Here is a 14,347-nt window from a genome sequence, read left to right on the forward strand (position 1 = left end):
TTTTTTTTTGAATTTTTGAATGATCCAAATGTCTGAGACTTATTTGCCACAATAGGTAGACCTTGATATTCAAAATATTTTCTTAGTGTAATTTAATTTTTGATTTTAATTTTGATTTTTAATCTTAATTTTAATTGAATTTTAATTTCCTTTCCAGGTTTAATTATTCGTTTCATTTCCTAAACTAACAGTCAGCTGTGTAGTAGGTTTGATCGTTTAGTTTGTAACACCAATACTTTGTTTTTCTTAAATCCCTCCAAGAAGTTACACACAGCTGTCACAGGCCCAAAGTGCTAAACCACATTCGCATTTCGCACCTCTGGCTGCAAAGTAGTAGTGATACCTCAGAGCAGCAACCCCCCATTCCTGGAGCTGTAGCTCCAGAAGACACCGCATTACGAGATGCGGTGGCTGATGTCCTCAGACTCACGGCAAAGGAAAAAGAGTACTTTGCCAAGTACACTGCTGTCCTATGTGACGAGCAATTAGAGGAGTTGGTGGCTTATGTAAATAACCCAGCAGGTCAGCCAAAGCGCCTGATTCAGGACGTGATTGGCGCAATACTGCTTACCTATCATCAGAAAATGCAGCTGCAAGCTGCCCGAAGCCGGGCACAGAGCGATGAGCAGCAACGCGAGATCAGGACTCTCCGAACAGAGGTTCAGGAGTTGTCACACGGCTGTAGAGCTCTTCAGTCAGAAAATAGTAGCCTACGCAGTGACCTCAGAGAGGTCAACATAGAACTCTCTAAAGCAGGGGTGTCAAACTCATTTCCACTCTGGGCCACATCAGCATCACGGTCGCCCTCAAAGGGCCGGTTGTAACTGTAAGACTGTGTAACTAACTTCTCCCTAACATATTGTTAAATAACTCTCTCTGCATTTGATTATTGTTTATTCAAGTGTACAAATATTGTACATGCAGTTATATAAATGAAAAATGATATTTAAACACATTTCTGTTATAACATAAATCATTTTAATTGATGGTTAAGAAACCCACATGACTCTATCAAAGATCAAACTATTAAAGAAAATAACAAAGACAAATATCAAACACAAGTTATTACATTCACTTTGTTCAAAGCTGTTTGTGTCACCTCTCTGCATCACTAATGTTCCTCCCTGTCGTCGTCCTGTGCATGGCAGCTACATCCAAGAGCTCCTCACTGAGAGTCAGGTCTGATGAACATGGATAGATGATGTATCCGTGTTGTCTGTGCTTTCATCAACAGTTCATTAAAAACACAAGTACCTGCTCGTCTCTTAGCTAGCTGTGTTGTTAGATTGCTGCTAGTTCATGAACTCTGTCTGCGATGGTGTTTCTTCACAAACTGACATTTGTAAAAGTCTGTATCTGGTCGGAGCACTGCTCACATACCTTTAGCATGCACTGAGCTGTAGCTTGTGTAGATATATTCTGCTGTGATTGCAGTCTGCCTTTTAATTCTTGGACATTACATTACATTTTCTTCCCTCTGCATCAATTTTTCTCTTCGTGGGGGACCCGAGACCAACACCAGATCCTAGACGGTATAAGCGCCAACGCATTATGGGATTATTTGTCGATCTTTTTCAATCGTTGGAAAACCGCTGTTCGGGCTGTTGCCTCTCCTGTCCACCTGTTGTGATAGTTTTAATGTCGGTACACAGACAACATGCTGTCTCATAATTTCAACTTTCTATCGCTTAATTTCGACCATGGGGATACTTTTATTTTCAAGTCTAACTTTTAATAATTTTTCCAAAAAGAAAAAGTTTTTTGTTGTTTTTTTGCTGGCGGATTCGCGGCCACATAAAATGACGTGGCGGGCCGGATGCGGCCCGCGGGCCTTGAGTTTGACACATGTGCTCTAAAGCATTAGAGAGTAATAACAGACTGAAAGCGCTTCGAACTGCCCCAGAAGCCCCGGTAAGTACTGCGACCCCCAATGGCGCCCCGCAGGCCGCCGTTTTGAATAGCTACAGAGCCCCTCAGCCCAGTCATTTCTTGGTCTCGGGTCCCTCATTCCCCGAGAGCCGAACCACCTTGCATTTCTTGAAAACGACATCCCCAACCAGGAGGAGAGAGGACCAACACCAGATCCTAGACGGTATAAGCGCCAACGCAGCGAAAATCGCTCTCTTCGTTCTGGACTCCCGTCCGGTGTCCAAGAAGATTCACGAGGACCCGATCGGCCTCACCCCCCCTCATCTCAGCACGCACGTGCCATTTTGCTGGCCGAAACGGACCACGTTCGATTCTGAGTTAAGGCCTTTGCCCGCGAGAACGCATCCCTTCCGCGAGCCTTTCGTGTACACGCAACGGTACCAGGATGACTAAACCGCTTCCTTCACCGATCATTCCCGGGAGGTTACGAACAGACAACGTGCCTCAGCCGACGTTGATACCATAGGCCCCCCTCTCTGCAGCGAGCAGGGCCGAACAGCAGCTGCTCACCAGCCGCGCTGAAAGAAGCAGCAGCCCCTACGCCCTTTTTTTGTTCTTCTGGAGGAAGAAAAACAATTCATCGACAAACACTCTCCACTTGTGCAATGAAGCGCCTCAAAGTAAGAGTCACGGTGTCTGGGCGTAGCTTAGCTTAAATCAACCTACGTTTAATTCAGGTCATTCATTTATATGTTGTTATTCCCGTGTTTTTGTCGTGTTAAGTCACTTTTCGTTTTGCTGAGAGATTGTGCAATCGTCGACGGACCACAGAGGGCCCGTCGTATTGTGCTTCCTGCTGTAACTGTCTGCATTAGATCCGTCGCTGCTGGTAGATTTAGAGTTGTGTATTATCACTTGAGATATGTGATAAGGGAGCACTACGCTCATCTCACCGCAGCGATAAAGATCTGTTTTGTTTGGGGATTCTTTTGATTTTATTTTATTTCATTTTGTTCTTGCTCTATTTCCTTGAATCAACTCTGTGAGTGAAGCGCGGCTGTCGTGCATAAGTGTCGTCAGTTCGCGACGCGACAACGGCAGCTTGTGTAAGATATGATCAGCGATCCCCACTCTCACTACAACGCGACACCGCACGCAGCAGCTTTGATTCCCCTCTCTGCCTCCTTTTATTTCTCGTTTTCCGTAACTTACATACACATAGAGCTGAGTGTGGGTGAACCCCGCCTATTGTCCCAACACACGCGATGCATCGGCACACGTGATTACATACAGCCACATCGCCGCCATTTTGTCTGCGTCACGCGACTCCGCCATCTTGGTAGTTTTTTTTTGCTGTAGTTCCTTAAGGCTCCTCCCTCTTCACACACACAATTGCATACATACATCCTCCCCTACACACACACATACACACTTACATACATACATCCTCATCCATTTTATTCATTTGGTATTACTTTACTTTAGGTATTAGGCATATAAAATTGTATGATAGTGTTTGTTGGTTGCAGTATTAATTGATCTGATCATTTATTATTTTGATTGAATAAACTCTGTTATACTTCAAGGAGCAGTCGTCTGTGATTACTTGTGCATATGTGTGTAATGAAACTATGTAGTAGCCCTGTGCTCGAATTTAACCCTTCACTGTAACTGAATGTATTGATATTATGAGTGACTACTAATTATGAGACTTAGTTTATCATTTGGTTATTGGTTCCTGTTCGCAGGGTGGTGCCCGTTGTTATTAATAATCATTAATAATCGTTACATACATGAATAATTCTATTGATGTCAAGAATTCACTTTCTTAAATGCTGATAACCCAAACACGCTCCTTTACGTTCCCAACACTAGTCTGCCCATTCTGCCCAGATTTGACCCGGTTACCTTTTCAGAATAGAGGAGGTTTCTCTCCACATAGCTATCAAAGTAATCAATATATTTTTTTACCTCAGGGAATGTCTGTCACCATTACAATTTAAAAAGCCACTTATAAAATAAGTTGATGTTGGAGCACATTTTCATTGTTAGTTTTCTTTCTTCTTTCCCAGGTTATATCTGGTGAGGGGGCAGGATGGCGGGGGCAGAGGTGTACACCCCTGCAAACCCCACCTGCAAGATTATGACCTTCAGGCCCACCATGGAGGAGTTCAAAGACTTCAACCAGTACCTGGTTTATATGGAGTCTCAGGGTGCACACCGCGCAGGCCTGGCTAAGGTAATTTGGACAAAGCTTCAACCACCCACAAATGGTTTGGGTCTCACAGATCTGTGAGTGATGGACTTTGTTGTGTCCACACGGTTGGTGTGTCTGTGCACACAGTTGGACTGCTGTTGTAGAGGCTGATTATACATCAGTTTGTAGTGATGGCAGTCTTAGTCAGTCAGAAGAAAGCGACGGATATTCAGATATAGTGTGACATATTGAATACATAATTGGCTAGTTGCCCGTTGGACACGCTGGGTCAACTGCTGCTGATTCCTAAAGATGAACAGCTGATCAGAGCGGCCTATTTGTGCAAAGTCACTTTTATTTTCAACAGCAATCCTCTCCTCTTCTGTTTGTCCCTCAGGTGATTCCTCCTAAAGGCTGGAAGCCCCGTCGTACCTACGACGACATCGATGATCTAATGATCGATGCTCCCATCCAGCAGATGATGGCTGGCCAATCAGGGCTCTTCACTCAGTACAACATCCAGAAGAAGCCTCTCAGTGTGCAGGAGTTCAGGCGACTAGCAAACAGTGACATGTGAGTATTATGGAGTTCATTGTTTACATTCACACTGACATTACATGCTGCTTCTGCCAGAGTAAGAATCTGACTTTGTTTAGATGTACACGGTGTATGCGACTGGCGTATTACAAAGTGTACAATGTTAAACAAATATGTTGTTAGAATACAGAATAACCTCTAGAAGATTATTAGTTACCCGGCAAACTGGCTGAAATAGAGAGATACTTAATATCGACAGCATCAAAATAGTGTGTGTGAATGTTCAATGTTGATTTGTCATCCTGGATGGATGAAGTCAACAAAGTGAAAGTCAAGAAGTAAATATATACATTATAGCCAGTTGTGTTGCTGGCATATTTCCCCTAAAAGGACATAAAAACAACCTTTTTATGAGTATTTACATTCAATTTTTTGAATCGACAGTTTTATTCACTTGCATTTGAATGGAGACGGAGTTGTGAGAAAGTGATTTGCAGGAGCATTATTTGCTGAGGGTGCATGTTGTTGCTGATGTGTGTTATGATGTAGTTATTAAAGGAAGGTACATTTTGGTGTGCTCGTACATTTCTACCGTGATTTAGTTTATGTGCCTTACTCACTAACAAAACTATGTGTGACATATGATTGTGTACTGAGGAGAGTGGTAACAGGACCATATGGGGTGTCTCTGCCTTTGCTTTGATAAGGGGAAATAACCAAATGGGGGTTGCAGTTTAACCAGAGAGTGTTTAGGTGTGAAGATTCCCAGGGATAATCAAAGGTAACAAAGACGCATGTCTTTGTTTGAGAAGGCTCAGAAGAGGAAGGGAATGACTGGAGGGGGTCAATGGGGAGCTTCGAACTGCTGATCAATTGTTGCAATGTAAATACCTGATGTCCCCTCCTACTGTGTGCTGAGATGCTGAGCATGAGAAAAACTGAACTCTTGGCTCATCCTCTGCAGACTGGGCTGCAGTCAGTATGACGGTGATGCCTTCTCTACGTGGAGAATAAATACTTTAAAGACAAACTTCTTCCCTCAATGTTTCTTGTTTCAGTATTATAGGACTCACTCGGTACTATTGAATAGTTTTTCCACCACAACCTTTAACGAGATTAACTTTTATAAGCATAGAAGATTATAAAAACAGGATGAAGGACTATTTGAACACTGAATGCAGATGTCCTGTTGCTGAACACTGCTAATGCATTGCTTCATGTCATTTGCTGTTTTTTTTCTAGTGTGTTGTTTGTTTTAAGTAAAATGTCTTTGTTTGTTTGAATGATTTTAGCTGTTGTCTGTTTTTCTTTTCTTTTAAAGTGTTAATGCTGTTGTCTGAATCTCAATGGGACTGTTGCTGTTAAAATAAGGGCTAAATGAATATAAATACGATGTGATTGTCCTCCACAGGTACTGTACACCTCGCTACCTGAATTATGAAGATCTTGAGAGAAAATATTGGAAGAACCTGACTTTTGTCTCACCCATATATGGCGCTGATGTCAGTGGCAGCCTCTATGATGAGGTAGACTATTCATCTATTTCCTTTATTGCTTACTCTGTTTGTTTTCTACTATCTCCACACATGTGTGTTCATTTCTGTCCCTGGTTATTCCGTCTCTGCAGGAGCACAGGTTCCGTGTTTTTAATCTGTCAGTAACCGTAATAGAGCTCAACACTTTGGTGGCCTGAACAGCACACCGAGTTCAATGATTGGATAAATGATTGATTGGATTAAAACGTGTTGTTGTCAACCAGACTACGAATCTTCACGGTTGTTTCTGACCTCCTAGGATGTGGAGGAGTGGAATATTGGCCACCTGAACTCTATCTTGGATGTTATCGAGGAGGACTGTGGCGTGTCCATCCAGGGGGTCAACACTCCATATCTATACTTCGGCATGTGGAAGACTACTTTCTCCTGGCACACTGAAGATATGGACCTGTACAGCATCAACTACCTCCACTTTGGAGAGCCCAAGTCCTGGTTAGTGTGGGGCAGGGATGGAGGTACAGGGCGGGGGGGAATGCAAAAAGAAGCAGTGATTGTGCAACAATTTCAGAACACCGTTACAACGTGCTATAATAAAAACCGAACGCATAAAAACACAAACTACAATGTCATAAAACATCCAGAAAATGTTCAGAATAGGAGCCCTGACTGCAAAGGCTCCATCGCTGTTATGTGAGAAGCTAGACCTTGGAATAACAACAAACGACACAATCGAGGATCTCAGGGTGTGGGAAGGGACAAAGGGCAGCGAGAGATCTGATAGATTAATTTTGGCCGAGGCCTCTCAGGCTTTGTATGTAATCAATCATATCTTAAAATCAATTCTAAACCCTGAACCCCTTAACTAACCACAGTTAACTGGAGTTATTGGAGGTATGTCTCTTGTGACCCAAATGGAAGTAAAACTTGCAGCTTTCTTGCTGTTTAACCTTTTTTAAAGTTTTGTCCCTCACGACAGAGTAATCGTGTCAAATGGTATTTCTACATGTGGTGCATGTTTACATAAAACTTTCCTATTTAAGGATCTGTTCATTTTATTTCTATGGTGTCACTACTCTTGTTTGGTGCGACATGTTAAGGAAATACAAGTCGGTTATAGCGTGTGTGTGGACTGGATTCGCAGATGAGATTCATGTCCTTTTCATAATGCACGTCCATATTTGCGTCAGGGCTGTAAACTCCATCTCTCCATTCAGATCTTTTTCATGCTTTAAAGTGGATTTAAATGGTGAATTACATACTATATGTTTGTTATAGCCCTCATTTTATTAACCAGACCATTCTGTTTGCATATGGCTCTAGGGTTTTGTTCCCTTTCTGCTTGTTTGCACACTGATGACACACCTGCAATAAGTGACTGCATTTTGGGGAGTCCAAATATGAGTGAGAATAGAAAATATACTGTGTGTGTGTGTGTGTGTGTGTGTGTGTGTGTGTGTGTGTGTGTGTGTGTGTGTGTGTGTGTGTGTGTGTGTGTGTGTGTGTGTGTGTGTGTGTGTGTGTGTGTGTGTGTGTGTGTGTGTGTGTGTGTGTGTGTGTGTGTGTGTGTGTGGCCTTTGTTATTCTCCAAGGGTGTAAGCATATGCTTTGATTTCCTGGATGCTATCATTCTTGTCTGTGCAGTAGAGCAAGACAACATTTAATATCCTAACCAGTCAACCACATGCTATGCATTGTTTCTGTGAATAAACACGCTGATTAGCACTGTAATCCAAGTTACTGGAGTTTCTCGAGGAAAACAAATAGTTGCGTCATAATCTGCTCAATGGCTGAGACCATCATCGATGGATTGTGTAATGAATACACAGGGACTGCCCATGTCACTGACTAAAAGAAAAGTGGATTTATTGTTACGTTACTCTTTCAGGAAGACGTGGTAAGAACAGTCGAGATGAGTCTCAAATAAAAGATCCAGATCGCAGATTTTTAGATATAGATAGAAGATTTACATACTTAAAAAAAAAAAAAAAATGCCAAACTGGTTTGAATTCCATAGAAAATACTGCATTGGCCAGAGTGCATGGTAACATGCTGTTAGAAGCGCTATATATATATATATATATATATATATATATATATATATATATATATATATTAAAGCGAAAGAAGAGGCGAAGAATGCAGGTAGATCAAAATGGAGTTTGCTTTCTATTTCTTTGTCAGCTCGGCTCGCTCCATTCCTCGCCCCCTCTTGCCCTGGAGGGAGTTCTGCTCATTAGAGCAGTGAGCCCTGCAACCCCACAGGGATCAGTGTCACAGCCAGACAGTGACACACACTCTCACATAGAGCCGCCTGATGATCCAAGCACCCACACACGCATGCATACCCTTATCATCCAACACACACTCTTTCATCTTGCTGCTATTTTGACACCTCGTCCCTGGAGGGGAGCGGCTTAAAGATGCACCTCTCTCAATCCCCTCCAACTCCCTGTGTCACCTCCACCTGATGTTGCCTCTCTCTCAACCCGTCTCTCACTGCTCTGTTGAGCTGACGGGTTGATATGATGTTAGAAATGCCACAGACCTGAGGGCGGATGGCGCTACTCAAATGGAATGCCTCGTCAAACCTTCAGGGAATTCTGTCACCCTCCCCAGGTTTCTCGCCCGGGAACTTTTGGGAATAGTTTAAATTTGGATTGCGTCAGCAGTTGTGGCGCATGGAGACAATGGGATTACCTCTAAACTCGACACAGTTGGTGCTCGTTATTCTGTCTCTGTCAGAGGTGGAACTAGGCTCCATATTATGAAATACAGTATTGCAGAAATTAAAGAGCAAATAGATTCGGCCCAGAGAAGTTAAAAGCATGTTATTCGAGTGTTTCTACAGTCAATTTGAATCCACTTTTATGGTGACATTTCTGCTATAATTTTTGATTAATGATGAATAATGCACTGCTGGAAAAGGCTCTTCAGCCTCATTAAAATTGTTCATTCATCCACCACTTGATGGCAGTCTTGAAATTGCAAAGGCTTCTCTCGACATCTCGGCTGCAACTGTCCAGCGGATACTACAGTGTGTACATTATGCCGACACTACAATGCATGTTCAGATTTGTTTTCCCCTACATAGTCAAAAATAATTCAGTCTGCTCTATATCTATCTGTTGTCTCTCACAGGTATGCCATTCCCCCGGAGCATGGGAAGAGACTGGAGCGTCTGGCTACAGGTACAGCAATCATCAGTATTCTCTTTGTGTAAACGAGAGGCGGGAGAGGTTATTGAATAATGTATACAGAAGCAGGTCTGCATTGAACAACAAAGTACAGCACATCAATTAAACTCTGCAATGAGAGGGCATTAATGGCAACGCTAAAGAGGCAGCATGCTAATGAGCTCTGGAATACAAACATGCGCTGAGTAGAGATGTAAATGAATGAACATGCTAAATGTGTTGATGAGCCACTTTAGGAAAATCCATACTGTGAGCTATCAAGAGACTAAATACACTTCAATGCATATGATTACACACACGACTAAGTAATGGTTTCGGTGTAATGTAACATGAGGCTATTGGGTGTAAGATTTCAATGCTGACTACTTCACTGGATAAATGAAAATCCTAAAACGCTGAGAACTTAACCAAATATTAGAGTAGACTGACCTGTGCCGAGTTCTTCTAGCCATCCAGTTAACAAAGCAAGTAATCTGCAACAAAGCCGGAATACAATAGATTGTTAACTGTTCATTGTTGAGGTCATTTAATCAGGTACGAATACAAAACATTTCCTGGTTTCATATTGTTGGTGCATATTGATGAACATTTGCTGGGTTTCTTTTGTGTTTCATGTATCCTTGTAAATTTAATTCCATTTCCGTTGTCTTGTCAGACAAAAGCAAGCAATACGAAGACATTATTTTTGAGCGATGCTAACTTTTGATGGATATTTGTCATATTTTTTTTGTGATTCTATAAACAAAATAATTGATCAATTTTATAATGAATTTGTTTTGTTCCAGTAATAATAATTAGTTGCAGCCCAATTGGAAAACAAGACATGACTGTGGACTGTAAAGGTTGAAAGTGTTCTAAGCAGAACATCCACCTCTCGCTTATCTTTTTATTCATGTATGTTTTTTTCCGCCTGGCTTACACTCGTGTTAACGGTGTGTACGTGCACATCTTTGTCAGGTTTCTTTCCCAACAGCTTTAAGGGGTGTGAGCCTTTTCTTCGTCACAAGATGACTCTAATCTCCCCCTCTATACTTAAGAAGTATGGCATTCCCTTTGATAAGGTAGGCTCTCAGCTCTCAGCTCCTCTTCTCACCATTTATGCTCTCTTTATTTACCAACTTTCTGGAAACACATTTTCTTGCCAGTAAAATGAGCAGGCTTCATTTCAACTGAAACCTGCTGTGACTTATTTGAATGGTTTCTGTTTGTTGTCTTTTTAGGTGCACATTTTTGAAAAACAAAAGTTTGCGTTTTTGTCACTCACCCCCCTGTGTCTTTCTCCCTTCTTACCATACATTGATACCAGATTACTCAGGAAGCTGGAGAGTTCATGATCACCTTCCCTTATGGCTACCATGCTGGCTTCAATCATGGCTTCAACTGTGCAGAGTCCACCAACTTCGCCACTGTGCGCTGGATAGACTATGGCAAAGTAGCCACACAGGTACCATTCAGCCGAGAGCCTTCATTAGAATGTCGAGAGTGTCTTGGATTTGAATCGGTCATACAGTGTCAGATTATATCCTCCGTCTCTCCTCTAGTGCACATGTAGCAAGGACATGGTGAAGATATCCATGGAACCCTTTGTGAAACGCTTTCAACCTGACCGCTACGCTAACTGGATGGTGGGCAAAGATTCGGCACCTCCCGACCACATACTTGCTACTCCCGGTACAACGCCGGAGCTGCAGATCTGGTTGCAGAGGCGGCGCAAGAACAAACCGACGAACAAAGGGTACTGTTGTCACATTCAGACAGTTTCTTCTGTTTTCTGTCACATGCTGGTCAACAGAGCAGTCCGCTGCGGCTAATGGTGCTGCTGGGGTTTTAATCTGGCATAGGAGTAGTGCTGATTGTATGTTTATGATCAAATGTTTTTAATATCATACACAGTCATCGACGTTAATAAAGATTTTATTTTGTATCAGGAAAACATTTATTTATTACATTTCCAATGCAATATTTGGGGATGCATCAGATTGTGATGATGAACTTGGTGACAGCGGCCCTGGTGCGTTGGCCGGTGACTAATATATTTGACAGCTGCAAAAGCAAAATGCCATTGTCTCATAAGTCACAGCATTCCGCATTTGCTTTCATCGATTTCTAGCGTTAATCCGGGGTTTTTTTTTTGATTTTCAATCTTCTCCGATCTACCTCCCTTCTTCCAGCTGCACCCACTCTCGAATGCGCTCCAAGCGCCTCCGAACCACCGAGGAGCCCATTGGCATGGATGGCAGCTCCGCATTGACCAGCAGCAAGAGGAAAGGCCTGAGTGGTCCGCCTGGGCCCAAGGTGCGAAGGACTGTGGCAGGGACAAGCTGCAGGGAAGAGGAGGAGAAAGAGAAGAAAAAGGAAGCAGAGTCAAAGCACAACCAGAACCACAACTCTGTTCACCTTCCTGGTAAGAGACGGTAGTCGGTGTACGTGCGTGCGTGATTGACAGTTAGTCTGCATGCTTGTTTTTTTCTGAGGTCTATGAAAACATATTTTGACTGCCCTCGCTTACTTGGTGAACCCATCCTTGTATCTTCAACAGGTCCTTGCAGACAGATGTGTGTGGTCAAGGTGAATCGTGTGGAGAGTAATAGTTTGGGATTTTTGAATAAGGAGCCATCCCACAACTCTCGCTGCAGCGCCGTTCCCTCCCCTGCTTCAGCAGTGAAGACGGACGTAAAGGCAGAGATGGGCACGCGTCTTGACCCTCAAAGCCTCTCAGGGTCAGGGGTCACGAGCAGGACTCCTGAAGGACTCAGCCAATGGCCTGAGGCTACCCAGATGCATCCGGGAATTAATGAGCCACGCTGCTGCTCTCCTGAACCACAATACCTCTCAACTTCTCAGGACTGCTCTACCAGGGTCTCTCCCCTGGTGGCCAACGAACTCTGCTCGTCTTCCCACACAGCGAGCACTGCTGCTGAGACGGAGATGAGCTTGCGTCCCTCTGACTCTGGAGCTCAGGCCTCTAGTTCCTCATGTAGAGAAGACACTTTAAGCCTCGCACCAAACACTGACGGTAGCATGGACACGGGTACTGAGAATTACACTAACAGCCCTGCTGAAGCAGAGAAAACGGACACAGTTGTTCACACAAAACATATCAATCCACACTCTACTACAGAAGCACTTTATGATCTCAAAACTGAGCCCGTAGAGGGGGATAGCTACACATTATTGGAAAAAAACCACACTGAGGAAAATCTTTTCCCTCCTCTGCTGCAGAGGAATGCAGTGGATATGCCACGACTCACTCCGGAGCCAGCAGAGAAGGTTGTGATCTGCCCTTTGCCCCCCGTGCTTATCCAGGAGATGCCCTCGCTCACCCCGGCTGATGACATGCTAACCATTGTCCCAAAAGCCAGATTGTGCGGTCACCAGGTGGCACCAGTGCTTCAGCGGGAGACGCCAACCAGCTCTCCGTCCTCTCATCGAGCCGAGCAGGAAGAGAGAGAAGCCGACACAATGATGTCTGAAGAACCTCTTGCTGGAGAACACGCCAACAAGTGGCATTTAGATTCTCCATATAATTGCGATGAGGCGGCGGTGTCCGGTTTAGAAGGAAACACGGCTCATTTAACCACCGATGCTCTGCACAAAAAATCATCTGGTGGTGTTCGTGAAATGCTAATCATGACAGGAATTGCTGCAGAGAAGGACCATACAAAGCTGGAAAATGTTACTACTGGACAGACTGATGCTTCCTCTCGCCAGCTAGTTCAGAGCGCTGCACCTCAAACAGGGCAGCAATCCGGCTCAGCAGAGTTGGCAAGTGGAGGTAACTCTGCTCAAAGGGACAGTGCATTCAGTCTGAGCAGTTCTCTTTTAACTGGCATCTCAAACAATAGTCCCCCAACCCCTTCCCCTCCATTATGCACTCAGAGTGACAGTCACCTAGCATTACAACTCCACCACCACACTACATACTCCCCTTTGCATTGTACTTCCGACAACCCATACATGGAGCCCAAACCCTTCTCCAACAGCATCTGGAAAAACTTCAATTCCCAGGGTCCTGCAGTACTTATCCAGAGTCTGCACCCAGAACTCCCCTCTGACTTCACCCATGACCCCCTGCCTTACACCATGTGGACTGAACCTCAGTGCAAAGAAGTCACGGACCTGGAGGACGCAGAGCAAGACCTCCGTGAGTCAGAGAACCAGGAGGAGGGAGGCGGGCCTCTCACCTGGGCCCAGCTGGAGCCCACCTCGCTGGTTTCAGTCGGTGCTGTGGAGGCCCTGGGGCTTTGTGGAGACTTTGAGCTCCATAGAGGGGAAGCGGAAGGGTCTGAAGCCCTTTCCTTGTGCAGGGAGCTGGGGAGACAAAGGGAGGTAGAGGGGAGTCTGCACTCAGTCACTGCTGTTTCACCTCTCGGGATGGGAAGTGGAGAACAGGGTGGAGTGTCTGATATGGAAGAAGGGGGATCTGATGGCGTTGAGGCGGAGCAGCAAAGTAGTGCCAAGGGAGAGAGCAGTAGCGACTCATCTGACAACGAGGAGGAGGAGGAGGAGGAGGAAAACAATACGAGTAACTGCGAGTGTGATGAATCAGGCCTGGAACCTGGGGAGGTTTGTGCCGTGAGTGCTCTTGTACACACAGACACACATTTAGTCTTTCTATACAAATACAGATTATTTTTCAATTCTTAATGCTTTTTAATTATGCTTATTCATGCCAGTACGCCGCCCTGTCAGGGAAGAGGACCACTAAGAGCTGGCGCCACCCACTCAGGAAGCCTACTGCGAGGGCTGTACCCACTGCTGTCAAACAGGCTGCCAGTGACGATGGTGGGAACTCACTCACACACACACACACACACAGTTCACACAGTTCACTGAGAGGTACCGCTAAGGTTTAGCCTTAAAAAAAGACTCGCAACATTCAGACAGTGACACATGCACATGCTGGAAGCCAAGAGCCATGCTCATTTTAATAAAAACATGGGACATTTCCTTTTGTGGTCGGTGCTGCATAGGAGATGGCACCAGGCCAGAAACCATGATCCTTTGACTTCTGCTGGTTGCATTGCAGTGGACCAGAATACAGTTGCCAAACC

General features: G+C 44.3%; 1 protein-coding gene across 6 annotated transcripts in view; it reads left to right on the plus strand.

Annotated features, from left to right (window-relative positions):
• The window catches only part of kdm4c (lysine (K)-specific demethylase 4C), a 28,375-nt gene that overhangs the window by 1,811 nt on the left and 12,217 nt on the right, over positions 1–14,347 (plus strand). For 5 of the 6 annotated variants that reach the window (XM_079279497.1, XM_079279500.1, XM_079279498.1 and 2 more), the window contains exons 2-12: positions 3,942–4,108; positions 4,464–4,639; positions 6,015–6,129; positions 6,398–6,591; positions 9,238–9,287; positions 10,251–10,354; positions 10,600–10,737; positions 10,835–11,028; positions 11,465–11,697; positions 11,833–13,868; positions 13,970–14,078. In XM_079279497.1, coding sequence (XP_079135623.1) covers positions 3,965–4,108; positions 4,464–4,639; positions 6,015–6,129; positions 6,398–6,591; positions 9,238–9,287; positions 10,251–10,354; positions 10,600–10,737; positions 10,835–11,028; positions 11,465–11,697; positions 11,833–13,868; positions 13,970–14,078 — 3,493 coding nt within the window. In that variant the 5' untranslated portion in view covers positions 3,942–3,964. The remainder of the gene's footprint in view (positions 1–3,941; positions 4,109–4,463; positions 4,640–6,014; positions 6,130–6,397; positions 6,592–9,237; positions 9,288–10,250; positions 10,355–10,599; positions 10,738–10,834; positions 11,029–11,464; positions 11,698–11,832; positions 13,869–13,969; positions 14,079–14,347) is intronic. The other variant, XM_079279499.1, reaches the window with a different exon arrangement.

Source organism: Melanostigma gelatinosum (genome assembly GCF_949748355.1).
Source record: "Melanostigma gelatinosum genome assembly, chromosome: 11".
Classification (NCBI taxonomy): domain Eukaryota; kingdom Metazoa; phylum Chordata; class Actinopteri; order Perciformes; family Zoarcidae; genus Melanostigma; species Melanostigma gelatinosum.